The sequence below is a fragment of the Phacochoerus africanus genome, chromosome 1 (assembly GCF_016906955.1).
Source record: "Phacochoerus africanus isolate WHEZ1 chromosome 1, ROS_Pafr_v1, whole genome shotgun sequence".
In the NCBI taxonomy this organism is placed as follows: Eukaryota; Metazoa; Chordata; class Mammalia; order Artiodactyla; family Suidae; genus Phacochoerus; species Phacochoerus africanus.
In genome coordinates this window covers 287,098,945-287,126,834 of record NC_062544.1, presented here as the reverse complement: position 1 = coordinate 287,126,834, position 27,890 = coordinate 287,098,945, and the positions used below count along the sequence as shown (strand labels likewise).

The 27,890-nt window shown below is 61.9% G+C and overlaps 2 protein-coding genes across 32 annotated transcripts; both read left to right on the top strand.

Annotated features, from left to right (window-relative positions):
• Positions 1-301: 301 nt before the first annotated feature.
• On the top strand, positions 302-13,625 carry DNMT3L (DNA methyltransferase 3 like). Of its 27 annotated transcripts, none has more exons than XM_047797814.1 (13): positions 302-403; positions 670-714; positions 1,381-1,460; positions 1,536-1,648; positions 2,443-2,614; positions 4,323-4,410; positions 5,592-5,683; positions 7,683-7,758; positions 8,190-8,329; positions 10,681-10,810; positions 11,451-11,536; positions 12,070-12,227; positions 13,439-13,503. In XM_047797814.1, the coding sequence occupies exons 1-12, from the start codon at positions 340-342 to the stop codon at positions 12,154-12,156; spliced, it is 1,173 nt and encodes a 390-aa protein (XP_047653770.1). In that variant the 5' UTR covers positions 302-339; the 3' UTR covers positions 12,157-12,227; positions 13,439-13,503. The 27 variants fall into 27 exon arrangements, with proteins under 27 accessions (XP_047653770.1, XP_047653796.1, XP_047653781.1 ...); XM_047797840.1 differs by lacking the exon at positions 13,439-13,503 and adding an exon at positions 13,181-13,237 and having other exon boundaries at positions 10,681-10,800; positions 12,112-12,227; XM_047797825.1 differs by lacking the exon at positions 13,439-13,503 and adding an exon at positions 13,181-13,237 and having other exon boundaries at positions 10,681-10,800.
• A 3,266-nt stretch (positions 13,626-16,891) lies between these two features.
• ICOSLG (inducible T cell costimulator ligand) lies at positions 16,892-26,622 on the top strand. Of its 5 annotated transcripts, XM_047797707.1 has the most exons (7): positions 16,916-17,105; positions 18,506-18,546; positions 19,622-20,068; positions 20,951-21,232; positions 23,256-23,426; positions 24,491-24,526; positions 25,235-26,622. In XM_047797707.1, the coding sequence occupies exons 1-7, from the start codon at positions 17,092-17,094 to the stop codon at positions 25,243-25,245; spliced, it is 1,002 nt and encodes a 333-aa protein (XP_047653663.1). In that variant the 5' UTR covers positions 16,916-17,091; the 3' UTR covers positions 25,246-26,622. The 5 variants fall into 5 exon arrangements, with proteins under 5 accessions (XP_047653679.1, XP_047653663.1, XP_047653654.1 ...); XM_047797723.1 differs by having other exon boundaries at positions 16,892-17,105; positions 19,875-20,068; positions 24,491-26,622; XM_047797698.1 differs by having other exon boundaries at positions 19,694-20,068; positions 24,491-26,622.
• Positions 26,623-27,890: the final 1,268 nt, after the last annotated feature.

Below are 27,890 nucleotides of genomic sequence, written 5' to 3'. Positions count from 1 at the left end.
TCGGCCGTGTGAGGGCCCCCTGCCCTCCTGTTCATGGGGAGAACCAGCCCCTGACCCACCCTGTGGCAAGGGCCCAGCTTGGGGGGGACCCCCCAAGCCCCCTCAAGGTTGGTCCTCACCACCCGCCTTCCTGCCCCTGCACCCTGGGTCAGGAGGGGTGGGTGTCACCAGGGGAGGGGGACCTGCTGAGCTGGGTGGTCTGCTCGGCCCTGTGCTGGGGGTCAGGGGCTCAAGGCAGAGACTGCTGGGCCACTTTCGCCTTCTCTTGGCGTGTGCTGCCTCCTGGTTTGGTGTCCCCATGGCTGCTGCCCAGTCCTGGACCCGGAGGCAGAGCACAGCATGGACGTCATCCTGGTGGGATCCAGCGAGCTGTCATCCCCACGGCCAGCCAAGCCCCGCAGAGGTGAGGACAGGACCCACCACTCGCCATGCTGACCCCAGGCCCAGGCAGCATCTAGGGGTCCCGCTTCGGGAACAGCCACACATCACTCAGAGGCTGCAGGGCTCGGAGGTTTAACGAGTCCCTGGAAAAGGCGGGGCAGGGGGGAGGCTAGTGGCTGGTGGTCCTCTGGCTCCTGTGACTGCAGAAGGTCAGCTTGTGAAGCTTACCTCTTGACCTGTTAAAATTAGGAGACAAGTGGAGGAAGAGGCTACTTCTTTTCTTTCCAGATCTTATTGCACATGAAGTCAAGGTTAACCAGCGAGACATTGAAGGTGAGCATGGCACACCTGTCAAGGTCAAGGGATGGGATGTCAGCCAGCCTGGGAAAGGTTTGCGGACTCACTCAGTCGTCTATCCCTGGAACAGGGCAGTGGACCCCGCGGGTGCCCCGCTCGTAGCCCCTTCACCTGCCCCAAGGGTCCTGACACTTGTTTTAAGTGCACACGTCAGAGTCCTTTAGTATAGTCATGGGTTTGCACAGTGACCATTGTGGTCTAATTTTAGGGCAGTTTCATCCCCCCAAGAAGAAACTGGCAGCCATCAACCGTCACTCCCTGTTCCGCAGCCTTTGGCCTCCCCCCTTGCAACCCTAGGCATTGACAAATCTACTTTTTTTCACAAGCAGCGTTTACCTATTCTGGATACCTTGCATTTTCGTATGAATTTTTAGGATCAGTCTATCAATTTCTGCAAAAATAAAAGGTTAGCTAGGATTTTGAGAAGGATCTGGAGACCAACGTGGGGAGGCTTCGCCGCCTTGCACGGTACGGTCTCCTCCACGAACATGGGATGCTCGCCCATCTGTGTGCTCTTGAATTTCTTTCAACAATGGTTTGCGGCTTTCAGTGTACGAATCTTGCACGTCTTGTGTTAAACGGGCTTCCGAGCTCTGTCTGATGGTGTCACGACACACCGTGTGCTGTGGGTTTTCCCCCCAGACCTGTGCATCTGCTGCGGAAGTTTCCAGGTGCACACTCGGCACCCTCTGTTTGAGGGAGGGATGTGCGCTCCGTGCAAGGTAAGCGGGGGCTAGGCGAGGGTGGCCTTGCGGAGGCCTCAGAGCAAGGAGGCAGCCTGGCTTTGCCTCGTCAAGGACAAGTTCCTGGAGTGCCTCTTCCTGTACGACGACGATGGGTACCAGTCCTACTGCTCCATCTGCTGCGCTGGAGAGACGCTGCTCATCTGTGAAAACCCAGACTGCACCCGGTGAGAGGAGGGGGCCCCGAGGCCAGGGCAGCCAGGGCGAGGGATGAAGGACCCCTGGCCGGGAGCCTGGGGAACTCCCATCCCGCTCTGCTCCACATCCCGGGGGGCGGCGGGATTCCCCCCAACAAAGGATGACTTTCTCCAGTGCTTTCAATTTCCACGTCAACTGTTTCCTATAGTGTAGAGCCTTGACCTGGGGTCAGGGAGCGTGTCCAAAGCTGTGTGCTAGTGATTTTGTCTTTCTGTTTTTGTCGCTGGGCCATAGCTGCTCCCTCGATTGTTAAGTAGGGCAGTGAGAGGAGCCCAGCTGGCTGCTCATTTCCTGCCGCCCCCCCAGCCTGAGCTCTGTCTGTGGGCCCCTCCCTTCCATCCTCCTGGGCCACCCTTGTCCTGACAGCTCCCCACCCCAGAAGTCTCCCCACCAGCGGCGGCTCCTGAACTTGGCTTTGCTGGGAGGTCCTTCCTGGCTGGGCAGGCTCAGTTTGGGGGAGCAAGATAGTTGGCTTCGGGGAGCCTGTGAGACCTGTCATTGGCCCCCCTCCGCCCGCACCCCCGCTGCCTCCTGCAGACAGCTGGGTTCCTGTCCCTCAGGTCCTCAAGAGGGCCTGGCCCCGCGTCCTGGGCCGCAGCCCCACCTCCCCCCCGGGCCAGCTTTGTCTGCAGCCCGAGTGTGGCTTCCGTTGCTCCCTCGGGAGCAGGGAGCGGCCTGTCCCCTGCCTGCCAAAGTGCAGGGGTTTCACCTGGTGGCCCAGCCCAGGTCATTTCTGCCGCTGTGGTTTTCTCTTTGACTCTAGATGCTACTGTTTCGAGTGTGTCGACACCCTGGTCAGCCCCGGGACCTCGGGGAGAGTTCACACCATGAGTAACTGGGTCTGCTTCCTGTGCCTGCCCTTCCCCCGCAGCGGGCTGCTGCAGAGGAGGAGGAAGTGGCGGGCTGGGCTGAAGGCTTTCTACGACCGGGAGGCGGTGAGGGGCGCTGGGGCCGCGGACAGAACTGATGTGGTTGGTGTGCCCTGGTGACTGGGTGCAAAATGCCCAGCCGCTCTGCGCACTTAGTCAAGTCAAAGGCCTTTAAACAAGGGCCCTTTTCTCACCCTCTTCTTTGATGGCAGCTGCCACCAGCGGGTCTGTCTCCTGAACGTTGCTGGGGCCTGGCAGCTCGGCATCTGCCTGGGAAGGAGGCCTGGGTGGGAGGCGGGCAAGGGGCTCAGCCAGGGTGGGCCCAGAGGCCGTCCAGTGGATGGAGGCCAGGAGCCAGGAGCTGGGCGGGAGCTCATCTCAGTGTGTTGAGCTGTGTGTGTCCCCCACCCCTCCTCCGGCAAGGAAACAGCCAAGTCCTGGTCGCGGCTACCTGTGCTCCGCACTGATTGTAAAGACAGGGTCTTTGCAGACGTAATGCAGTTGAGGATCGCAGCTGAGGGGAGGTCATGCTTTTGTGCAGGGCAGTGACTGAGGAGGAGGAGGGGGAGGCCTGGGGGACACAGAGGCGGAGGGAGGGTGGCCACGCCGTAGGGAGGGGTGGGTGCCGCTCTGGGGCAGCCTGGGGCCCACGCCGGCCAGGGGTTCTTTTCCCTGTGGTTTGTGGCCAGGCCTGTCTGGAGAGTCCCCCATGGCATTGCTGGACCCACCATGGGGGCATCCGCTGGACACCCCGCCCAGCGCGCCCTGACACTGGATGGGAACAGGGCGCCTGCCCTCCTTGGAGGCTCTTCCACTTGTGGCAGAAACTGTCCGTCTCGGTGCAGAAAGGACCCTGGGCCACAAATGGCAGCAGAGGTGGGGGTGGGGGGTGAGTTTCATGTCCAGGGGAGGAGTTGATTCTCAGGGCTGCTGTGTACGCCGGCCCAGGGTGCGGTGCAGGCTAGAGAATGCGGGGAGTCAGGACACACGTCCCCAAGGGTCCATCAGGGCTGTGCCTGCGCTGGATCTGCCCTGCGCGCCTCATCTCCTGATGCCTGCAGGCAGCCCAGCACCCCCTGCCCTTCCTCCTGCAGTCCTTGCCTGTGCTGGGCTCCAGCCATCTGCTCCAACCCCAGGCAGCCCCCCTGCTCAAGCTTGGTCTCCCATCTGCAGCTTAATGCTGTGCTCGCTGGAGGCCAGGCACCCGCTCAGTGAACCTCCTGGGGGGCACGGGCTCTGGGGGTGCCCGTTTCACACATGGACCCACAAGATGTCTGCTGGCTCGTGCCCCACGGGGGAGGGCGGTGTTACCCAGGCCTTGCTGGCACCTCCATTGCACCCGGGGGCCAGCAGCTGGCCTGGGTGGGGTCCTCTGCCGGTCGCCTTCAGGGCCGCCCGGTGGCTGGGGACCCACATTCAGAGCCCACACAGGGGACAGGGAGGGCTCAGGTGAGTCCCAGGCCTCAGAAACACAGGAAAGGGCTTCCCCTCAGGATAGAATTAGCTTCTGTCACAATCAGGGAAAGCCCCCGCACTGCCAGTCCTGTGCTGGAGATGCCTGGGTGGGGGCAGGGAGGAGCCCCCCAGCCTGGGGGTGGGGGGGCGGTCTTCTGGAGGCCTGGGGGCAGCAGTCAGGGCAGGGCCGCCCCCAGGGCACGGGTGTCTCCCTTCATGGGGAAATGCCTCTGCTGGCCCAGAAGGAACTCTCCTTGTCTCTCATGGGTGCTGTGACCCGGCAGTCATCAGAACACCATTTTTCGAAAAATCCAAATAGGAGAGTCCCCTTGAGATGTACAAAACTGTGCCTGTGTGGAAGAGAGAGCCCGTCCGCGTGCTGTCCCTTTTTGGGGATATCAAGAAAGGTGAGTCCAGTGACATCCAAGTATCCACACTGGAAGATGGGGCTGCCTGGAGCGAGACCCATAGGGGACCTGGTGTATGCGTGTTCGTGTGTGTGTGTGTGTGTGTGTGTGTGCGCGCACGCGCGTGCGCACGTGTGCTAACGTGGAAGGCAAAGGGGGGCTGGGGGCTGACCCCTGTGAAATGAGGGTCATTTTCCGGAGGTGGGGGACTTGGTGGGTTCAGGAGTACCCAGGGCTCATTCCTACAGCCTTGTAAATAAAGTGACAGAATGAGGGCCCTGGGGCCCAGGTTCTCTGCCAAGGGCAGCCGGAGGCCACCACACCTCTGATGCCTCCCTCCACTCACCTGACCACCTTGCGGCTGCCCCCTTCCTAGGGCGGCCGGCTCCCTCCCCAATCACCCAGCTGGCCCAGGCTGGTCCCGTGCTGCATTCCAGCCTTGCCTGGGAGTCCGAGCCCTGGCAACCCCTCCACCTCCACTGGTGCCTTGGGAAATCCTGTGGATTTCTCTGGGCCCCGCAGGCATCAGAAGAATCCATGGAAAATACTGCTCGGTCTATGGCCCAGGGGCGGGGAGGATGCACCCGGCTAGCGCTGTGCAAATACCCTGGGTAGTGCGGTCAGGGACCTCCGTCACACCCGAGTTGTGTACCCGGCCCGAGATGCACCATCGGAAACAGCTTGGCCCTGGAGGCACCCTGGAGGGGTCATGGCCCACGGCCACCCAGCCTTCTGGGTGCTACTCAGCCATCATCCTTTGTTCAGTGTAGGAGGTCCTTTCTGGGCTGGGCTTCCACCCCTGCCGCCAGCCGTGTCACAGCCTGGCCGAGCGATATCCGCGTGGGCTGCCACCGCCCCCACCCCCGGGGTTTCCTAACCTAGAAAGTGACACTGCAACCAGGGAGGCCTGGCCTGGCCACGCACCGCTGACTTTCTGAAGTCACCCCTCGGAGAGTTTGGTTGCGTAATAATTGATAATGCAACCGATGCCGTCAGTCTTGGTTCCCTGTCATGTCCCTGGAAAGATGAAGGGTGAGTGCGCTACCACGCACTAGGGGAGCTCTGTCCCCACACACACGGAGGTCGGAAGACAGGCGTGTTTTCTGATCAAGCGCTGGTCTTTTGGGCCTGCGTGGGGTCACGGCCAGCGGCAGCCCTCCTGGGTCCTCTTTGCTCCCCAGCAGAGCTGATGAGTTTGGGCTTCTTGGAAAACGGTTCTGAGGCGGGAACGCGGAGGCACTTGGACGATGTCACCAACGTGGTGAGAAGGGAGGTGAGTACCGCTGGTGCCTGCGGGCGGCGAGGCGAGAGCGGGCTGGAGGGGTCCTCCAGGGGCACCGCTGGGACCCGGGGAGGGGCGGGGCGGCCCCCAGCAGAGCCGACGTGGGGGGAGGGGTCAGGCAGGAGTCGCCCCGCAGTGGGAGAGAGGAGTGAGCTGCCCGGAAGGGCGCTCAGCCCCCTGCCCCCTAAACAAAGTGCCGAGGGTTTGAAGACATCCTCCGAGTGCTCGGGCTCCTCGAAGCCCATTCCTTCCTGCCGTCCTGGACGGTGGCCTTGGAGGAAGGGCCTGAAAACGCCTCAGCAGCACCCAGCTCCGGCCCGGGCTGTCACTGCAGAAGGGAGAGGGCCGGGGCGCCTCCTCCTGTGGCCTTGGGACCGGAGGGCCCTGGTCCCTCGACCCCACACAGACACAGCCTCTCACCTGGGCAGAGGGTCTAAGGGGCCGGAGCGGTGAGGAAAAAGCCAGCGTGGGGGGCCCGCTCTGCCCCTGGGACTGAGTCCGGGGTGGCACCCCCCCACCCCACCCCGAGCCTGAGAAGGCCCCTCCGTCATGCCCCCCGCAAAGCCCAGGACAGTGTCTTTGCGCCCTCTCCCCCCGCCCCCCGTGCCCTTCAGACGCCCCACCGGGAGCATTTTGGGAGCTCACCCCAGGCCCAGCGGGGGCCTCCCTCGCAGGGAGGAGGTCAGTAGGGGATGGGATGGTGACACGAGAGTCCCTGAGCAGCAGAGATGGGACAGGCCCTGGCTCAGCCGACACCCCATTAATGAGCTTGCGTCCAGCGTCCTCAAGACCCACGCTAACCACACTCTTTCCCCGAGGGCCCATGAAGCGGGCTTTCCTGCGGTGCTGCCCCTCCTAGAGATGCGGGCCACCTGCTCCCGCATCTGCGGGCCACCTGGCTGCGGTTCGGGGGGATTTCAGGGGCACCCCAGCGGGTTTCCTCCAGGACCCTGCTTCCTTCCCGGCGTTTCCTGGGATCGCCACCTGTCACCTGCATGTAGAGTGTGGGCACACCTTCACCTCCTCTGGTCCCCTTGGTCCCCCCCAACCCCCGTCCAAACACCCTGAGGGACCTGGCTCCCGTCAGCAGCTGAGATAGAGCACAATGGGCAGGTGACCCCAGGAGCATATCTGGGTTGGGGTCATAGGTCCCCGTGACGGGACGTGCTGGGGCCACGAGAGGTTGGGGACTGATGTGGGCTGCAGGCTTCTGGGAAGTGACTTGGGGAGGGTCCCGGGAGGCCAGGGCTGCCCTGGACGAGGTGCTTCACAAAGCCAGAGAGCTGGAGCTCCCACTGTGGCGCAGCAGGATCAGCATGGTTTGGGGAGCGCTGGGATGCAGGTTCCATCCCTGGCCCGGCACAGTTGGTTAAGGATCTGGCGTTGGTGCAGCTGCAGCTTAGGTGGCAACTGCAGCTCAGATCTGATCCCTGGCCTGGGAACTCCATATGCTGGGGGGTAGCCATAAGCAAAGCCGGAGACCTCATATTTGGGTCTCTGGGATTTTTTTTAAAAAGAACAACATAGCCTAGTCGCTAAGCGGGTCCCTCATGTCACCTGGGCAGGAGGCGCCTGGGCCCTTGGTGGACAAAGAGCATCCTTGTCTCAGCTCAGGGTTGTGGGTGGCCGGGGTGGGGGGTGGCGGGTGTTGCTCGCTCTCCCCGGAGGAGGCCGACAGGGGCTCCCTGTGTATTTTCCAGCAACAGAGTCCGTGTGAACACTGGGGGCCCATGTCAACCTCTCAGGAGGGTCCCTAAGGGCCATGCTGGCACATAGGAGTCACCTTGGGTCCCCAGGACTCTGACAGGGGTGGGCCCCCCAAGATGGAGGAAGTGGGCCCCCTGCACCCCTCAGCCACAGAGGTGGGTCTGACCGGGGGGTGCACCGCCCCCCTTGGAGGCCCCCGGGCTGAGGTCAGCCTGAGTCACAGGCGCCTGGGCCCCACGGGGACTGCTCTGCACCCCCCGAGACGCCCCGCCCTCTCATGCAGGTGGAAGACTGGGGCCCCTTTGACCTGGTCTATGGCTCTACACCCCCGCTCGGCCGTGCCTTCGACCGCCCCCCAGGTAAGAAACCACGTCTGTTCCAACTCTGGGCCGCTTGTCCCCACCCCCGTGTGCCAGCCCCCCTCGGGGATGGCAGAGGTGGGGATAAAAGCAGTCTCATTGGGGTGTCGCAGACACACGTCCATTGTACTGAGTACCGCGTGCTGGCTTTGGAGTTCGCACCCCTGGGAAGTCACGTCCCAAGCAGTGAGGGCGCCCCTCGCTGGGCCCCATGTCCCTGTGGCTGCTGGCCCAGCCCCTCCTGCACCTGCCTTGTCTCAGTACCTGGCCACTGGGCGAGGCTGGGTCTGCCCACCGCCCACAGGGAGCCTGGTGCCCTGGAGGCCATCGGGGGCAGGACTGCCCTGGGGGCAGATGGCCTGGCCTGGCTGCCCCGCCTTCGCGCGCCACGTTCCTCAGGGCAGAGGCCAGACGTGCTGGACGCCCCCCAGGGTGGTACCTGTTCCAGTTCCACCGCATCCTGCAGTACGCGAGGCCCCGGCCGGGCAGCCAGCAGCCTTTCTTCTGGATGTTTGTGGACAATCTCGTGCTATCTGAGGACGACCGGGCTGTGGCCACTCGATTCCTGGAGGTGCGTGCGGGCCGGGCCCTCCCTGAGGGATGCCTGGAGCCCTTGCGGTTGGGGGGCGCCCGACGGTGCCTTTGCACGGCTCTGGGGTCAGGATGGCGCCACGGCGGGTCACATCCTTTCTCCTCCCCTGGCCCCCACCCCAGGTCATGCACACTCCCACGACTGTACACAGGTGCAGTCACACACACGCACATGCGTCGCACACAGGTGCACGCCCACAGACACACACCCCTCCTGGGCCCCGACAGCTTTCCGTTCCCCTCCTCAGGCCTGAGTCCTGGCCATCAGAGCAGCCACTTTGGCCCCACCGCCCAGCCCGTCCAGGGCTGACCTGGCCCGTGCCTCCCAGCTCGGCCCCACACAGGGCAGCCCCAGCCCAGGCCTGGGGGCCCCTCCTCTCGGGACGTCTCCCCACGTTCAAGTGTTTATAAACCAGTAGCGAACGTCTGGCCGCCCCTTCCCGTGGGCCCCTCCGCATCCTCAGGTCCTTGGTCACCGCCGGGACGTCCTCGCGAACACACAGACCTGCCCACGCCCCACCCCACAGCAGGCCTCTCACTGCTGCTACCTTGGAGGTCCTTCCAGTGAAACGGTGCCTTCCTCTGGGTTCCCGTCGTGGCTCAGCAGGTTAAGAACCCAACCTAGTGTCCGCAAGGATGCGGGTTCCAGCCCCGGCCTCGCCCAGTGGGTTAAGGATCCAGGGTTGCTGCAAGCGGCAGGGTAGGTCACAGAGGATGCTCAGCTCTGGCGTGGCTGCGGCTGTGGTGCAGCCGGGAACTTCCACGTGCTGCAGGTGTGTGACCACAAAAAGAAAAAAGAAAAGGAAAGAGAAAAAGTCCCTCTCCCACTCTTTTTTTCAATGTGTACGTTTCGCTTTGTGCGGTTTTACTTTGTAAAAAAGATGCGTGTAACCTGTTCCCATTCATGGAGAGCGGGGTTGTTTCTAATCCTTTGCTCTTGCAAGCAGTGCCCTGAGGTTGGGGTGCGCGTGGCAGTGTCGTGGGGTGGGTCCGGAAGGGAGATTGCGAAACCTGTGTGCCCTTCACCCATGCTTCCCTTGCCCGCCCACAGGGTGGCCCCAGCTCTCCGCTCTCCTGCCTTTGCTCCAGACCCCTTACTTCTTCCCTCCTTCGTGCTTGGAATGATCCACTTTGTATCTCAGGGATTTTGATGTGCGTACAAGAAACCTTTGCTCCCTGTGCAGAAAGTTAGCTCCTGCTGCTTCTTGGAAGACTTCGTGGATGCTGGTGGTTTTCAGTTGATCGAGTTAGACTCTCTAGGTATTTGAGCAGATTGTCTGCAGGTCCTGGTGGCTTTCTTTGTGATTTTGTGCCACGGACAGCTTTCTCTTGTCCCATCTGGAGTCACAATGGCGACTCCAGACTTTCGCGGAAGTGTTCCTGACTTTCGCGGAAGTGTTTCTTGTGTTTTTCTAAGCTGATGCTGGCTTTGAGGTCAAGGTTGATAAAGTTCACTATGTTATGGAAATTTCCAGAAGTTTCCCCTTGATTTCTTTTTTCTTTTCTTTTTTTTTTCTTTTTGAGCAATTTTATCAAGAATAATTGTTGGATTCTGTCCAATGTTCTTTTTTATGTCTTTGGAGATAATGAAGTTTCTTCTTTAGCTCTGCTAATAAGACATAATAAATTAATAAGCTTTAACGATTTGTCTTTGCACTCCTGGAAAATACCTACTTAGTCATGGTGGGTATGTCTGTTTTATCAGTTGCCAAGTTCTGGAAAAACATTTCACGTCGGGTCTTTGCGTAGAGAGGCAGGAGAGCGGCGGGTGCGAGAGGTTCTTTTGGGTTTAGTAGGATCTTCCTTGGGTTCGGCTGTCAGTGTCAAACCTGATTCATAAAAATATTTGAAAAGTTGACGGACTGGTGTGAAATTGTCTGGATGGGTTGTTGGTGCCGTTGTTTTCAAATGGGGGTAAGTTTTCTTCTGTGGAAACGCATCTGTTAAGATTTTCGATTTTTTCTGAGGTCAGTTTGGTAAGTTATGTTTTCCCAGAATAGAAGCCATTTAATTAAAGTGTGAAAATCATTTTCACCAAGTTGAGCAAAGTGGCCTCATGATTCCCTTGCTTTCTTCCGCGTCTCTGGTCATTTCTCCTTTTTAGGAAGCTGGGAATTTTTAAATTCTGACGCATCCCACGTACAGCAGCCAGGACCAGGTTGTAAGAGGACCTCTTTATCGAAAAATCTGTGAATAAGTAACTGTGAGTCCAACCCCAAAGCGCAGCCTCCAGCTCTGGGCACCAGCCACCAGCAAACGTGGTGGACGGCAGGACCCCTGGCCGGCTGCCCCATGTTTGGTAGATCAAAACTGGCCCCCAATCACACGCAGGCAGAACAGAGAGCTTGCCCTGTGCCTGCTCCTGCCTTGCTGCTGAGCCGCATCCCTGCTGCTGGCCAGGAACCGTGGAGACGTGCCCAGCACAGGGACCTCTCTGGTCGGTGCCCGATGGTGCGTCCAGGTGTGCGCGCGCCTCCCGCCAGGGGTCTGGACACGGTCCCCGTAGGGCTCTCTGCCACCCCGCCCCTGCGTCCAGGGAGGTGGAGTCCAGGCTGCCTCGAGTGGGGTGTGGGGAACTGGGTGGCCTCTTGCCTCAGTTTCCTGTCCAGCCCTCCCTCCCATCCAGGCTCACTCTGCCCTCCACCCCATGCCCTTGGGTCCTTTCTAGGCAGACCGCGGCCCAGGTCCAGGTGCTCCTGGCGGGCACCGGGAAGCACCAGCCCTTAATACTGCTCTCTGCCGGCAAACTTCTTATCTGCCTGAAAAGCATCTCTTGGCTCAAAGACCAAGGGCTTTTGTCCTCCCAGGAATCCACCTCAGCTCTGGGGAGGGGCGGCTCCCTGGGGCCCCCGGCACCTGTGTGCATATGGAAGAGCCTCCAGTAAAAGCTTTAAAATGATGTCTCGGCTTTTGTGCTGAGAAGGCAATTTGTAGGAAAAAGACCGGATGAGTAGGGCATGTTGGCCAGGAGCCCCTGGGAGCCCCAGGGCTGTGTTCTCCGTTCAGCCGTGGCGCCCGCAGCAGCTGAGGCTCTGGGCTGCGCGGGGCAGAGAGCATGGTCCAGTCCCCCCCAGTTCACGGCCGACGCTCCCGTCCTGCAGACCAACCCCGTGACCGTCCAGGACGCCCATGGCAGGACCGTCCGGAATGCCGTGCACGTGTGGAGCAACATCCCGGCCGTGCGGAGGTAGTTCCCGTGCCCTTGGGGTCCTGGGGTCCCCGGGAGCTCGGAGGGAGACCCGCCGCATCGCCAGGGAAACCAGCCTAAGAGCGGGGGGTGTGCTGGACAGAGCCGTGCCCGGGGCAGCCTCTGTGCCCGGTCGGGGCCCGCAAATTCCAGACAAGCTCAAGGTCAGCAGCACCCCCTCCCACGTCGGGGACCTTCTCCCCTATTCTTCTGAGGTTCTCAGAAACTCCTCGATACGCGTGTGCTCCCATCCTGGTACCCCCTCCCCAGCCTCCAGAGCACCTGCCTAGGTGTGCCCCCCCCAACCCCTCACACTCACCCCCCCATCACTGGCTCGCATGAGCCCACAACCTCACACTCGCCCCCTGGTGCACTTCAGGCCACATGGGCCTCTTTCAGCCCCTCAGGGGTGCGTGCCCAGCACACACAGGCCCTCCCCTGCTGCGGGAACATTCTGGGGACTGCTCATTCTCATGAACCTCCCTCGCCCAGGCCCCCGCACACCCACAGCCCTGCACCCTTTCTGCTCCCAGGACACTTGTCCTCTCTCCTGTCTCTGCGCCCCCCACCCCCAGCCCTTGAGGAGCCAGCCTTCCCTTCCCCGAACCCCTCGAGGCTGACCTTGCCCTTGTATTGAACCGACATTGACTGCATCTGCCTGGACAGTGGGTCACGTGTCCTCCTCCTGACAGTGAGTTTCTGGAAACGTCCTTTCACCACGTCCCAGGGCCAGCATCCTCAGCTCACGCCATGGCTCCTGCCAGTCCCCCACCCGGGACTGTGGCGGGGGAGGGGGGGCAGGCGGAGCAGGTTTCCAAACTGCTATCTTTTCAGAAGCCTTGAGAGTCACCCGTCCTCTCTGTGGAATCTCCCCCCACCCCCCTCCACCGCTTCTGGAGGGAGCAGTGGGCTGGGAGTTGGGCCCGGTGCTCCCCTTCAGGCTCAGGAGGGAGGAGGGAGGGGAGACCAAGATCCCCGGAAGAAGGGACCACTTTGCTGAGATGATGGCAGTGCCTCTGGGCAGCTCTGGCCTCCCTTGGGCTGTGGAGGTGCCCGGAGAAGTGGGCAAGGGGCACATCGGGAGGCCCACTGCTCGTTTCTTGCACCTCAGTAGTGGCCTTCGCCCCCAAAATAAACCGAGAAATGTCCCCCGACTCCAGCGAGGTGCCAGGCGCCACGTCTGGCAGCCTTGAATCCTGAGGCTCAGGCAGCTGTGCTCACCTTGGGGACAGCTGGATCCAGCAGGAGCCTCAGGCAACACGCTCAACCAGCCTTGCCCACAAGTCCTGCCCTCCTTCCTCTGCGGGTTTGCTCCGTGGTGGCCTCTGCACCCTGAGAGCAGGGCCACTGAGCTGGGCCAGTGGTCTGTCCTCAGGGTCTGTGCTCTGTGCCTGCCCGCACCCCTCCCCCCCGCCCGCCACGGACAGGCTCCTCCATCGTCCCTACTGCCCAGGATGTGCCTGTTATTCCACTACTGGGCAAAATCCCAGAAGATGCAGGGGGTCTTCTCTGGGTGTTTATCTCAGAGACTTGGGTAATCCAGGGAGACTTCACCTGCCAGCTCCCCACGTGCCCACCCTGGCACCGTCCCTGGACCCTCCGGGAGCCCTGGGGAGGGTACCAAGCCCCTTCTCTCCTCCACAGCAGACATTCGGCAGTGGTTTCCCAGGAGGAATTATCTTTGCTGGCTCAGGACAGGCAGCCCCCCACCCAGAGCCCAGCTGCGCTTGTGAAGAATTGCTTTCTCCCCCTGAGAGAATATTTCAAGTATTTTTCAGCAGAAGTCACTTCCTGTTTATAAATGAGTCATTATACTGTGAAAAAAGACGACTTTTCCTAGAACAACGACAACTTTCCTTGCATTGTCTTTTTTTTTTTTTCCTTTTCCAATTATTCTTTTAGTCACTTGTCTTGGGATTTCCGGTGGTCGCTCCAGACCTGTCATCCCTCTGGGTCTGGAGATGCAGGCCCCGCCCCCACCAGGACCTTTGAAGGGAGGGGCGAAGCCCCCCGGGGTTCACGCATGCCGTGCGGCAGGAAGCGTTACTGTGCGTCTGTTGAGAAGTTAAAAATATATTTTTTTGCAATAGTTATGGGTCATCTTTGTGTTTTTGTGTATGAGCACAGCTCTTCCTCCGTAGGTCATGGGAAGTGTGTATGAGAAAGATGAGCAGGACACATCGTTAGAACTGCTCGCTGCACCTGCTTCATTTCTATGCGCCGAAGCCGTCATGACTGTCATTTGCTGGGAGGGTTAAAACCTGTCACCCTGGAATTCCCACCGTGGCTCAGCAGTAACGAATCTGAGGAGTATCCATGAGGATGCGGGTTTGATCCCCGGCTTCGCTCAGTGGGTTAAGGATCTGGCGTTGCCCTGAGCTGTGGTGTTGGTCACAGATGCGACTCAGATCCCAGGTTGCTGTGGCTGTGGTGCAGGCCGGCAGCTGCAACTCTGATTCTACCCCTAGCCTGGGAACCTCCATATGCTGTGGTACAGCCCTAAAAAAAAAAAATCTTCACTCTGATTAGAGCCACAGGAAACATCCCAAACTGTTGCCAAGGGTAGACTGTCGACCTGGACAGGCTGAATGGAGGGCGCAGAGGCCAAGGCCAGACCCACATGTGAAGTGCGTGACCTTTGGTCCTCTTTAACCCGGAGGGACCTGCCTCCAGGAAGCAGGGTCTCCAGTGGCCCTGGGCCCCAGGACAGGCCCACTGGAGACCATTCACAGAGCTGGCTTCAAATCCCGAGCGATGCATCTCCAAGGGGCCTTTCCAGATCAGCCAGAAACCCCCCCAAACTGACCTAGACCCAGACAAGCACGCAGATGCCACTTGTCTTACCCTGGGGCCAGCGCCGGTGCTCAGAGTGGTTTGTGGAAGAAAGGTCAGGCTAAAATGAGACTTTTTGGGAATTCCCTAGTAGCTCAGTGGGTTAAGGATCCGGTGTTGTCACTGCTGTGGCTTCGGTTTTATCCCTGGTCTAAGAACTCCCGTATGCCCCAGGCATCCCCCACCCCCCCAGATGGACCTTTTGAAGGTGGTAGTTTTAAAAATATCTTGAAATTGGAGTTCCCGTCGTGGCTCAGTGATCAAGGAACCCGACCAGTATCCATGAGGATGCAGGTTCGATTCCCCAGCCTCACTCAGTGAATTAAGGATCCAGCATTGCTGTGAGCTGTGGTGTAGGTCTCAGGTGCCGCTCAGATCCCGAGCTGCTGTGGCTGTGGTGCAGACCCGTGGCTACAGCTCTGATTCGACCCCTAGCCTGGGAACCTCCGTATGCCACAGGTGTAGCCCTAAAAACACAAAAGACCAAAAAAAAAAAAAATCTTGAAGTCAGAGTTCCCACTGTGGTGCAGTGAGTTAAGAATCCCACTGCAGCAGCTTGGTCACTGCAGAGGTGCAGCTTCGATCCCCACCCTGGCCCAGTGAGTTAAAGGATCCAGCTATGGCTCAGATTCAGTCCCTGGCCAGGAAACTTACATATGCTGTGGGTTCAGCCATAAAATTAAGAAATAGAAACGACTTGAAATAGAATAGAAGTTGTGACAGTTAATTTTATGTGTTGGCTTGGCTGGGCCATGGCGCCCCGGCATTTGTTCAGACGTTACCCAGGGGGTTTCGGTGAAGGTATGTTGGACTAGGTTCATACGGAAACTGGTGGCTTTGGGTAAACAGATGACCCTCCTCACGGAGCATGGGTGCTGGGGTCTGAATGTCTGTGTCCCCAGATTCACCTGCTGACACCCTCCTCCCAGATGATGGCATCAGGGGTGGGGTCTTAGGGACCAGTCAGTGCCCTTACAAACGAGGTCCCAGAGCACCCCCTCCCCCGCCCCGGGGTGCAGCGGAACCTGGAAATGGTTCTGGACTTCGGGCGATCCTGACGGTCCTCGCAGGGAGAAGCCCGCCTCCTTGGCCGTGGCCATGGCCGCGGGGGCGGAGATGCAGCTGCAAGCCACTGGGGGTGGAAGAGGCAGGCAGGCCCTTGCCTACAGTCAGTCCCTGGAGGAGCGCTGGTTTCAGGCGTCCAGCCTCCAGAACCTGAGTGGATGCATTTCTGAGGTTTAAGCCCCAGGTCTGGGGCAACGGGGTCTCGCTTCTGTGTCTGCACTGACAGCCTGGAATCCCCAGCATGGATCTATCTCCTGCTTGGTTCCCAGGTCGGCCTAGACAGCCTTGCAGGTGGGCTTCCTTCTCTACCCACCCCCACCTCACCGCCAGAGAAACAGTCACGGTGAAGAGGAAGAGAGGAAAATCTTACCTCGCCCACAGGGAGCCTCCTGAGCACTGTGCTATTCATTTGCCTTCAAATCCTGCGTTTATAACCCACATGCCAGCCTTGATGTGAATGCCCTATGTGTGTGAACCCACATTAACCACCTATTAACTTAGCTGCTTTATGAGGGAGGTATTATAACGATCCCCCGACACGAATGGGAAAACACAGGCCCAGAGGGGTTAAGTAACTTTCCCAACATCACACAGCTCCTGAGGAGCCCAGGTGGGACTTGAACCAGCATGCACTTACCAGTCTGAGCCTCCCGGGGGTGGTCTTCGGCCCCCTCCGGGCCGCCCCTCCCCCACCGCCCCAGTCCCGCTTGGAGGTCCCCTTCCAGCCCAGCCGCGCTCCCTACCACCTCCCTGCCTGCCACACCAACAGCTCTGCGCAGCCTTTCCCAGACCAGACAACACGAGTGCCAGCTCTCACCAGGCCAGGCCAGAGGAGCAAAGCCCGACTGGCTTCCCCGGCAGTCTTCTTAGAGCCTTTACTATGCAAATACGCTGCGGCAGGAGGCGGGGACCCACAAAGGATAGGGGAGCAAAGTTGGGTGGGGGGACCTGGGGCTGGGCTGGAAGGGGGCACTCGCCTGCCTGCCTACCCCCCTTCCTGCCTCTCATTCATTCATCCGTCGTCGCGGAGCTCTGACTCACGGAGGGCTGGAGGTCCCCGGACCGAGCGAGGGCGGCAGCCTGACCCTCGGCCCACCCTGGGCGGGGTGTTGGTGTTTGGAGCGGGGGCGGCAGGCGCAGGCGGGGCGGGGGCGCTTGGACGTTCTGCGCGACCCTGGGGCAGCACTTAGCCTCGCACGGCCTCTGCAGCTGAGCAAGCCTTCCGCAGCGCCCCTGGACGCCCTCCTCCCTGGGACCTGCCCTCTCCCCAACCGCACCCAGGTTCTGGCCCGACGGACTGGGAGCCCCCGGCCCTGCGCCCGTCGGGGGCCCGACGGGCACCCTCGCCTGGGAAGAGTCGGTGTCCAAGCTTCCTTCCACCGCGCCCCACCCGCTCGCGGCCGAGGCCGGGGGCGGGGCCGGGGGCGGAGGTGTGGGCGGGGCCGGGGGCGGGGCCCGGCCGGGCGCTTGGCCGGGACCCACTCGGCGTCCAGAGCCTCAGAGGCGCGGCGGGAGCGCGGCCGGTGCTGGGCTCCCGCGGCCCGAGGTCGCTCGTGCTCTTCCTCCCGCGGCCCGGCGGCCCCGGCGGCCGAGGTCTCTGGGGCTCCGAGGGCTCCCGCGGTCCGAGTTCTCCCGCGGCCCGAGGTCTCCGCCCCACCATGCGTCTGAGAAGGTGAGCAAGTGCGCGGACGCGCTGTGGGCGCGGGGGACCGAGCGGAGGCGCCGCGTTTCAGAGCCGGTCCTGCGCCGGGACCGCTCGCCTGGCGACGCAGTGGAGGCGTCGGGCTGGGCCGCGGTTACCTGCGGGCGGGCGGGCGGGCGGACTGGCGGACGGCCTGGGGCAGCACAGGGAGGGCGGCGCGGAGACACTGGTGGCGCGCGGGTGTGCCGAGGCGGGGTCCCCGCCTCGGGAGGAAAAGGGGACAGCAGGAAGGAGACAGGACGGAGCGACTCACGCTCACTGCCCTCCGCACTCCCTCGCCCGCCCGCCCGCAAAGCAGAAGCGGTGCACCGCGCTGTGCCAAGGTCACTCTTACCCACCCCAAGGCTGGTGCCCGGCGTTTGGCGATTCCCCCCCCCCACGCCCCCCCTCCGCCCTCAGCATGCCGGGGATTTCCCCCCCCTGCACCAGCAAAGGCAACCTGTGGAGGGTGGGGCTGCCAGCCAGTCGCTCCTGGTCTTCTGCCAGCTGAGGGGGTGGATGACGGCTTCGCTCCCAGCTTTTTGTGCAAATGCCCCCTTCTGGGTAGTCTCAGGGTGGGCCGCCCCCTGGATGAGCTGGTGAAGTACCCATCCCCAGGTGTCCCACCCACTCCTGGGTCCCACCACCCAGCCCTCCCAGTTAGAAAGACAGGCAAAGAGTATTCCCACAAGAAGGGGAAAGCCCCTGGATGCGACAGCCACCAGCCACCCACAGCCCAGAGCAGGTGGCGCTGTTTCCCCCTCTGCCCAAGGAGGAGTCATCTCGGGCAGGGGCAGTGGGCAGGGCATCCGGGAGGCCTCTGGGAGGGGGTGGCTGAGGCGGCAGGGCGCAGAGGCTGCCAGACTGACGGTACCCGGAGCCTGAGAGTCACAGGAGCATCTGCTGCCCCAGTGCTGAGCTGCCCACCACCTCGGGCAGAGCCACCAGACCGCGTTCCTTCAGAGGGTGTCCTGCAGCTTGCCGGCCCTGCTTGGGGGCATCTTACATTTCCTCTGCCTCTCAAATGTTAGATGCCCCCAAAGTGGTTTTACCTGATTTTACACAATTTCTTGGACTCCCCCCCCCCTCCGCAAAGCCAGCTCCGCCCCCCCCCCCGTGGGGGGTGGGGGGTGAGGGTGGTGACTCACTTGACATCTTGCATCACTTGGTTGGCCCAGGAGCTGGTCCCTTGCAGGGCTGCCTGCCCCCTGGGACTTGCCATGCCGGGCAGGGAGGCGTTGGTCCTGGCTCCTCGCCCTGAATTCCTAGGGAAGTTGGGCCGCTGGCTGGCAGGCTGTGGATGCATTCCCATTTCGGGGATGGGTGTCACTGGCCCCTACCCCCGTTTGGAAGAACTGGGGCTCACCTGCCTTTCCGGTTGTTTCTTCCAGCCCCAGGCTGCTCCTCCTGCTGCTCTGTGGCCTGCGAGCTGGTAAGTGCAGACTCCCAAGCCCTTCCCTCCAGGCAGCGAGGACGTGGGGTACAGCGGGGCCTCGCCACTGCCCTTCTCGCTTATCCAGGGGCCCTTGTGAGAAAGCCGGGCCCCCAAGCCTCGGGTGACGTGTGGGACTGAGGAGCACAAAGGGGAGCACCTGCCCAGACCCCGTGGTCCTTGTTTTGTCTCATGTCTGGAGTAGGCAGAGCGCAGTTCCTCCCCGGTGTTTCAGAACCTCCACTTTCCAGAGGGGCAGGGAGCTGGGCTTCCTGCTTCTCGTGGCCCCTTCATGGCCCAAAGCCACCAGCTTCCAGAAGAGCCCGAAACGGGGATGTGGCCTCGCAGCCGAGACCAAGGCCTCGCCTGGCCTTCTGGCGCACAGGGTGACGGGTCAGAGGGCACGGCCTCTTTCCCTGCTGAAGTTCAAGTGGCTGTAATGGGCCACGAGACCTCGCCGCGCCTTCTCTGATAGAGAGCCTGTAGCGTTAGAACGATGCTGTTGAGGGAGCTCCCGTCGTGGCGCAGGGGTTAACAAATCCGACGAGGAACCATGAGGTTGCGGGTTCGATCCCTGGCCTCGCTCCGTGGGTTAAGGATTCTGCGTTGCCGTGAGCTGAGATGTAGGTCGCAGACGCGGCTCGGATCCCGAGTTGCTGTGGCTCTGGCCTAGTCTTGGCAGCTACAGCTCCGATTAGACCCCTAGCCTGGGAACCTCCATATCCTGCAGGATCGGCCCAAGAAATAGCAAACACACACACACACACACACACACACACACACACACACACACACAAAGAATGATGCTGTTGAGAAGCTGATGTTTTCTTTCAAAATGATTTTTTTTTTTGAAAAACCCCTTTTATTTTGAATTCTTTATAAAACCCCTAGAACTAACAAACACAGTGGGGACTGGTCCTGGATGCCCGCACCCCTGCTTCGCCCAAGGCTGGCCTCCCATGGGACAAGGGGAAACCAACACAGGAGGCAGCTTTCTGCCAATGTCCAAATTTTAAAAATGTGTTGCTTTCCCGTGTGTGTCTTGATGCGTCTGTCCCCTGGTTGGGTGCACCAGAAGCTCCCGGCCCCCGAGGGGGACTTGGCAGTTGGAGTCAGCTCGGGAGAGGACTATTCTGTACATTTGGAGTCGTTGCAGTGAGTCAGGAACGAGAGGTCAGAGCCATGGTGGGCAGCGACGTCCGGCTGGCCTGTGCGTCCCTGGAGGAAGGCAGCTTCGACTTAAATGACCTCTTTGTGTACTGGCAAATCAGCGAGCCAGGCAAGGCCAACGCCAAGTCCGTGGTGACTTACTATCTCCCCGAGAACAGCTCCGCCGGCCACAGCGACAACCACTACAGGGACCGGGCCTGGCTGTCCCTGGACAGCATGAGACAGGGCGACTTCTCGCTGCACCTGCACAACGTCACCCCACAGGACGAGCAGAAGTTCAACTGCCTGGTGTTTCAGAAATCCTTAGAGCTGAGAAAGATTTTGGACGTCGTGGTGTCGCTGCATGTGGCAGGTAAGACCTGATTTCGTCCCCTCCTTCCATCCCAGAAGGGACCTTTCTTGTGTGGGTCACTCCCTGTGTCTTCCCCTAAAGTAGAGACCATCCCTGTGGCGGCTTGGGTTTCGCTGGGTGTGAGGCTGCCGTCTAGAAAGATCGGTTGGCTCCCAAGGAAGCGTCCCGTGTTCCAAGAACTCCTCGTCTTGCTATCTGTGCCTTGGATTCTCCGCCTCAGCCCAAACTAGATTTTTTAAGGAAATTAGGAGCGAGTGCTATCAGACACTAAATGGGATCAGAATTTAGGGAGGAATTTTTTTTTCTTTTTAGGGCTGCACCTGCCGCATCTGGAGGTTCCCAGGCTAGGGGTCAGATTGGAGCTACAGCCCCCGGCCTACACCACCGCCACAGCAACACCAGATCCCAGCTGCGTCTGCGAGCTACCCCACAGCTCACGACAACGCTGGATCCTTACTTAACCCACTGAGCAAAGCTAGGGATCGAACCCGCGTCCTCATGGATCCTAGTTGGGCTCGTTACCCACTGAGCCATGACGGGAACTCCCTTGGGAGAAAATTAAAGCCTCTCCAGGTTGCTCAGAGCTGGGTTCCATGGAGCAGCAGTCAGTTGCCAGCCCGCCATGTCACTAGACACAGATTGGACCCACCTTCTTGGGCGGGAGGTGGGTGCCAGCCACTGCCCTCCGGGCTGCGTAGCACCCCCTGTTGGAGGCGGGGGCAACTCTTGGGCAGACCAGGGCCTTGCTGCCGCCCAGACCACAGCCTTGGTCCCGCCCCTGCTCCCGGGTCGGGGGGCACAACGGTGGCCGCCTCCCCTCTACCCTGGCCCCAGGCACCGTGCCACCCCCGCTTCTGACCTTGAGCACCTGGCTCCCCTCAGCAAACTACAGCATGCCCGTGGTCAGCGGCCCGTCCCAGGATGAGGAGCTCACGTTCACGTGCACGTCCACGAACGGCTACCCGCGGCCCAACGTGTACTGGATCAACAGGACGGACGGCAGCCTGCTGGACGAGGCCCTGCAGAGCAGCACCGTGTCCCTCAACGCCCGCGGCCTGTACGACGTGGTCAGCGTGCTGAGGATCGGACGGGCCCCCTCCGTGAACGTGGGCTGCTGCATCGAGAACGTGCTTCTGCACCAGAACCTGACCAGCAACCAGCCGGGTAAGGCTGCGGGTCTGCACGCGGACCTGCCCTGGGCCGGGGCGGCCGCGCCTTGGGGATCTTCTCAGGCAGGAGACTAAGCCCCTGGGCGGTGACGCGGCAGTGGCAGCAGAGGTGGCCCAAAGGGACAGGAGGTGAGAGGTGGCGCCACGGGGGCCGGCTGCCCAGGGCACTTCACCCCCACACGCCGGGTCAGCCTGGGGGACCCATTTCACAGACGAGGGGCTGAGGCTCCGAGAGGTTGCTTGGCGTTTCAGAAGCCACAGGACGAGGCAGCGGCAGCCCCAGGACCAAAGCCCCTGCCCTGCCCGAGCCCCATGGACGTGTGTCCCCTGGCAAGCCGGAGCCCCCCACCCCTTGGAAGGGGGCAGGCCGGTGACTCCTCCGTAGAAGCCGCAGGCTCTCTCGGTCCGTGTGTCCCTGTCACCGGTGTTGAGATGGGCAAGGAGGGGCGGAAGCGCTGAAGGAGGGGGTCGGGTGCAGGCCGGGGGCCGCCAAGACCACCACAGACCTGCAGGGCCCGCGCGGAGTGGGAAGAGACGCAGGACTCCTCTTTCAGAGACTGCAGGAATTTGTGGCGGTGACATGTCCCCAATGCGACCCTCTGAGCATGGGCCTCGAGCCCATGGCACTCACATGCCAAGAGGTGCCCCGGCCGCCAGGAGCCAGTGTGTTCTGGGCATTCTCCTTCCTGGGACATGGGCACAACCTTGGGACTCGGGGGTCACCGACTTTTGGCTGCACCCATGCCCACGTCTGATTTCTGCTTCCCAGCCTCCCAGCCTGGCGCCGGGGAACAGGGAGCGGGAGGGTCTCCGGGGCGGCTGAGAAGCCCAGACCTCTGGGCTGCCTGGGCATCAGGACACGTCGAAAGCTTCCAGATGATTCTGAGATGCACGGGAGGCCCACCACTGTCTGGCTCGAAGCTCCTCCAGGTTTGGGAAACACGGGGCACTTGGATAGGCCCCCTGGGGAAGCTGAGGCTGATCTACCCGTGAGAACCCCCTCCATGGGGCCAAGGAGTCGGCCGTCTGGACCCGCCTGTGGGGTGTGGAATGATGCGGCCGCTGTGGAAAAGCCTGCTGGCCCCTTACAAAGCTGCACACAGGACTAGCACGTGACCGGAATTCCACGCCTCGGTGTGGAAAACGAGACTCGAGCAAATACACTTGCCCGGCTTGTTCCGGATACACCAAAGGTGCAACAGCCCACGTGTCCTTGGACGGGGAGGGGTGAGCCTGGTGTGTCCATCCCCCCGGTGGACGAGTACTCGGCCGCGAGGAGGAACAGGGCGCTGGCCACGCTGCCGCGGGACCAACCGTGAAGACGACGTGCAGCAGCTCCCGGGTGGCACAGCAGGTTAAGGGACTTCCACGTGCCACAGGCGCAGCCCCCAAAAAAGGATGCTCAGTGAGAGATGCCAGACACCCGAGGCCGCTCAGCGCACGCGATTCCATGTATACGAAATGTCCAGAATAGGTAGATCCAGCAGACGGAGGAGGTTAGGGTTTGCCAGAGGCTGGAGGAGGGATGGGGCCTGACTGCTGATGAATAGGGCGTTTCTTTGGGGGGCTGAGAAAGCTCTGGAATTAGATAATGGTTCAGGCTGCACGATCTTGCATACGGACGAAACGCCACTGAATTGTTCGCTTTCAAATACTGAGTTTTATGGTATGCGAATTTCACCATGATTTTTTTTTTAAAGCCAGCCATGGAGCTGGAAAAACACTGAGTTGAACTGAAAAGGCCAAGAAGACCGTGGCTCCTGCCACGCCCCTCCGCAGGTGTGGACCGTTAGGAGGGCTGGGGTTACAGGTTGCGCAGGAAGGATGGGGAGCAGGGACGCCCCAGGAAGAGGTGACGTGTCCCCTGGCTTGGAAAACCCTCTCTGCCACCCCTGTGGTCTGAGAATCACAGAATGCCTCCGGGATGGCGACTGCCCCTTCCCGCAGCGCCCGCTCCTTCGGGGCGAGGAGCCCCTGCCTCCCAGCCCTGAGCCGTGGCGGACGTTCCTTTCTTGTAGAAATGTTCACCGGGGACAAGAAGAGCGTCACAGACGGCCCGGCCCACGACACCCTCGAGGCAGGAAGCCGGCCGGTCCTCAGCGTCCTCGGCGTGCTGGCCATGGCCGTGGTCGTGGCCATGGCCACAGGCTGGCTGTGCAGGAACAGGTGTCCCCACAGAAGCCACACAGGTGAGGCTCGTGCTGCTGGCGGTGCGTGTTCATCTGGTTGGGGTGAGCCGCTGCAAGGTGCTGCTTTCACAGGAAGCTTGGTTTCATAGCCTTAACGTGCGGGAGCCTGGCAGCCGCAGCGCTGCCAGGTGTGGGCTCTCCGACAGCCGCACTGCAGGAGGGAGGTCGGTCTCCTGGGTTGGAGGGGGAACAGGGGACGCTGAATGGAGCAGTCGGGACCTGGCGTGTCTGTGGAAGCTGAGCTGCCTTCATCGCTTCAAGGCTGCCTGTCCAGTTCTGGCCTAATGCAAAGACAGATCCAGAACGTGTGCCGTGAAGGAGCAGAACTCATAGCGGAAGGGTTCCCCTGTGGTGCGGCAGGTTAGGGAGCTGGCATGGTCCCTGCGGCAGCTCAGGTCGCTCTTGTGGCTTGGGTGTGACCTCTGGCCTGGGAATTCCACATGCTGCAGGTGTAGCCAAAAAAAAAAAAAAAAAAAACTCGCGGTGGAAAAAGCAGAGAAGCCCAGAAGGCGGACCCTGGGTCCGCCCAGGTGTCCACAAGGCCTGGGGACCCAGGCAGCCTGGTGGTGGAGGGTAGGGGGCATCACCTATTAAGGTCCTGTTAATGGGGTCAGGCGCCCCCCGCCTTGCCCCTGGTGGGGGGGGGAGGGGAGGGAGGCTGGATTTAGGAGTCAGCTCACAGGGGGCCCCGCCCCCGCCAGGTTGCCTGAAGTGCTTCCCACACGGACCTCATTTTGTGTTTTTCTATGCCCGAACCCACGGCACGTGGAAGTTCCCGGGCCAGGAATTGAATCTAAGCTGCAGCAACGCCAGACCCCATAACCTGCAGTGCTGGGCCTGGGGATTGAACCTGCACTTCCGCAGCAACCTGAGCCGCTGTGGACAGATTCTTAGCCCACTGCTGCACAGCGGGAGCTCCCCAGGCTTACCCCTTACAAAGCCTCTTCTTGCAACTTAGGGCGGCCGTCACCCCACTGCCCCGTGGGCCCCCACAGGAGTGGGGCCCCGGGACCTTCAGGGCCCCCCTCACCGCCCGCCCTGAGCGTTTCCGGTTTGTTCCACAGATGCCCGGGCTGCGAGGCCGGAGCTGGAACTTGGGGGTGAGTCTGCCAAGAGGGGAAGAGGCCCTTGGAGGAAGAGTGTGGGCCACGTGGGCCCCAACTGCCCACTGTCTCCGTGTCCCCCTTGTGGCGCGAGGGCCGCTCGCTGAGCAGGAGATGGTGTTTCCAGTGCCAGAGGCAGTGGAAGCCCAAGTGAAGGCATTTCCCATGGCCTGCGGGCCGTGAACTTGCTGACTGTGCTGCGGGGTTTCCCAGACCCGCGCAGAAGCAGCCTGGGATGCAGCCCCGCACCTGCCTGGACCCCTCTCCCTGCCCCTCCATTGCGGCCCTGCCTGCCCCTGGGGGACCGCGGACCCCCGTCCAGCCAGTGCTCACCGCCCTGGGGCAGAGGTCAGTGGGACTCCTGCTCCAATGTGGGAAAAACATGCCCGCCCAGGGTCTGTGGTTTCACATCCCATCAGCTGGTGCCTCGGGCTGCAAGGACTCTTGCGGTCAGGCCGCGGGTGGGCCCGGGTGAGCCGAGCCACGTGGCTGCCTGGGGCTGCAGCCCATCCACGCCGAGGCCAGTTTCCGATGACTCAGGAACCGCTTGTTAAAGACCCCGGGCAGCGACCTGAGGGTCAGACGAGAGCCTCTGCAGCGTTTCAACCCTGTCTTCAGCGTCCTGGGTCCCGACAGGAGTCTCTGACCCCGGAATGAAAACGAGCCCCCTCAGCACTCACACCCGTCTCCCTCTTTCCTTCCAAGAGCTCGTGTGATGAGCGCACCCGCCCGGGACGAGGAAGGGCTCGCCGGAGGGGCCGCCAGCAGGGACATCGTGGAGGCCGCCGGAGGCCGACTGGGGCGGGCGGGGCAGGGGGCACCATGCCCTTCGGAGCCCCAGGGACACGGAGCCTCCTGGCCTCGCGGGCTCCCCCCGGAAGGACCCGCTGACCCCGGAGAGCGCGCGCTGGGCGCCGCCCCCATCCCGGTGGCCCTTGTGAAAGGTCAGCAGCTCGAGACACGTGTCCCCAAGCGCGTGGGCTCTGCACCTTCGCTGCCGGACTCGGAGCGAGGAGGACTCTTGCCGGCCCCCCGAGCCCGGGGCACTGCTCCGCGTCCCAGCCCTGCTCGGAGGCCGAGGAAGGGCGTCCGGTTCAGAAGGAGGCCTGAGAGCCCCTGCTCCTTCTGGGGTGGCTGCCGCCGGGTCGCCCCAGGAGCAGGCTGCTGGCTGGTCAGGCTGCTGCCCGCCCCAGCCCGGCGTCTGCACGGTGTCCCGAAGCAGGAGGCGGGGTCCCTGGAAAACACCCAGCATTCTTGTCGCTCTGGGACACGCGTTGGCTGGGCCCGAAGCTACGTGTCCCTTCTCAAAAGCGCAGTGGGTCCTGCAGGGTGTGCGGGCCGGCGGGCCGGGCTTGGGCTCTGCCTGGAGGACGCACAGCGGAGAGCAGGGGTCGCTGTGTGGGCGGAGGGCGGCCTCCCGCCGCGGGGCAGCCTCTCCTCAAAGGCGGCAGCAATCCCTCCAGACGCCGGGGGCAGCCCCTGCCACCCCTGCACTGCCGCACACGGCCCCTCGCCGGCCCCCCCGAGGACCTGGCCGGCAGAGACGGAGACCTCACCTCACATGCCAGGCCCTGGAGCCCCAGGGCCACCGGGTGACCAGGGCCCGACCGCGGCCCAAGGCCTGACCCCCACCAGACGGCTTCCACGTAGATGCTTGGATCGAGTCTGGCGGTTGAGTGTTAACAGAAGGTTCTGCACAGGAGGCTGCTGGGAACCCACTGTGCACACCCCCAGGAAAACGGGTGTGTGAGGCCTGCGCCTCCCAGACCCAGACTTTGTGCAAATCAACGAGACGGCTCAGCGTGGAGCCCGAGCCAAGGCCGTTCCAAGAAATCGTGTGACTGTTTTCTGCACCAAAAATCTCACATGGCTTTGAATGCGTGTGCTGCGGGACCCACGCGGGCTTTTAACACGGGAGCCTTGGAGGACAGTGCTCCTGAAAGGGGCTCCGGCTCCGAGAGCCGGCCACCCGCCCGACCACCTGGGGGACCACCGCGTGCGCCTCACGCCGGGACACTGGCGGCGTGGGCTGCCATGTGTGGATGGTTCTGGAAGCCTGGTTTGGAGAATACAGGCCGTCGGCGTTCTGTGTCCGTCCGCTTTGCTCAGTGTGCAGGGGTGGGCATGGGAGCTGTGTTGGGTCCTGACTGCGGCCGGGGACCCTGCCCTGGTCCCGTCCCCCAGGGGACCTTGCTCAAAGGTGTGGGATGTTTCGGTTGTCACTCTTAGGGGTGTTACCGGCCGCTTGCAGGTGGAAGGTGGGGTGCAGCTCAGCGTTCCATGGCGCCCAGGACGGCCCCCCATGATGGGGCTCCCACCCAAAGGCCAGTGTCTGAGGGAGCAGCCACCACCCCGGGGAGGGCAGTGATGGCTGTAGGGAAGCCCAGAAGGCCACCTGCTCTGCCACTGCCTGACGTGGCCCCAGTGCTGTGACACCGTTGCTGGCATCACAGTCAGGGGCAGAAGCCGGCAGGTGGCTCTGAGCAGCTCTGGGCACCAGGCAGGCCCGTTGCGTCATCGCCCTCCAGGCCCAGCTTTTCAGAAAGAGGATGTTTCCCACAAGAAGACAGCTTCCGCCATCTGGGCAATGCTCTCCTTGGTGACCAACCCCCCCCCACCCCCACAACCCAAGGTCCCCTCCCCCCAACCCAAGACGTCCCCTCAGCCAACCCAGGACAGCCCCCCACCCCCCCACAACCCAAGACCATGGGGGCTGGGGGGGCAGAACTCCCCCCAGGGTGACCTTCCTGGCCAACAATCCTCCCCACGCTGACGTCACCCCCCAGCCCCACAGGCCACCCTCTGACCGCCCCTCTGCTGCATTCCCGAATGTTCTCCAGTGCCAGCAGAGCCTCCCCGACTCCGGGCCAGGATCCCGGGGCTCCTTCCAGACTCCGATTCCCACGGGCAGGACCTCCTCAGTTACCAGTAAACACGGGAACGCTTTCCTTGACTCCGTGTGGCTCCCGCGACGTCAGGGAGAAGCCACATGCTGGGGCTTTGACGACAAGGGGGCAGCTCCGAGAGGGGGCGGCGTCTGGAGCTCCTTCATGCTGGGAATCCAGGGCTTGTCCCAGTGCCCAGAGGCGTGGCCCCCCGATCACTGTTCTGCTCTGTCCTGACCCCGAGGTCACGGTTGCAGGTGCTGGGAGCAAGAAGGGGAGGGCACCCCTCTCCAGAGTATGGGGTTCCCGGGCAGGGAGTGGTCCCCACAAAGGCCCAGGCTGTGCCCTGGAGGCAGCAGGGTGACCCGAGAAGCTGTCGGCCTCAAGGAAGGAGGGCCGCTCAGCTCGGTTGTGACATGTGGCTCAAGGTGTCCCAAATGCACTGACCTGTAGGCAGGAGATGAGGGTCCCCCCCT

What these genes read in the sequence shown, in the direction of transcription:
- DNMT3L (XM_047797746.1), top strand. Translation starts at nt 340, where the DNA reads ATGGACGTCATCCTGGTGGGATCCAGCGAGCTGTCATCCCCACGGCCA. An exon ending in TAACCAGCGAGACATTGAAG is followed by an intron (nt 715 to 1,380) that starts GTGAGCATGGCA and finishes TTTTCCCCCCAG; the next exon opens with ACCTGTGCATCTGCTGCGGA. An exon ending in GAAAACCCAGACTGCACCCG is followed by an intron (nt 1,649 to 2,442) that starts GTGAGAGGAGGG and finishes CTTTGACTCTAG; the next exon opens with ATGCTACTGTTTCGAGTGTG.
- ICOSLG (XM_047797689.1), top strand. An exon ending in CCTGACCAGCAACCAGCCGG is followed by an intron (nt 21,233 to 23,255) that starts GTAAGGCTGCGG and finishes CCTTTCTTGTAG; the next exon opens with AAATGTTCACCGGGGACAAG. An exon ending in TCCCCACAGAAGCCACACAG is followed by an intron (nt 23,427 to 24,490) that starts GTGAGGCTCGTG and finishes TTTGTTCCACAG; the next exon opens with ATGCCCGGGCTGCGAGGCCG.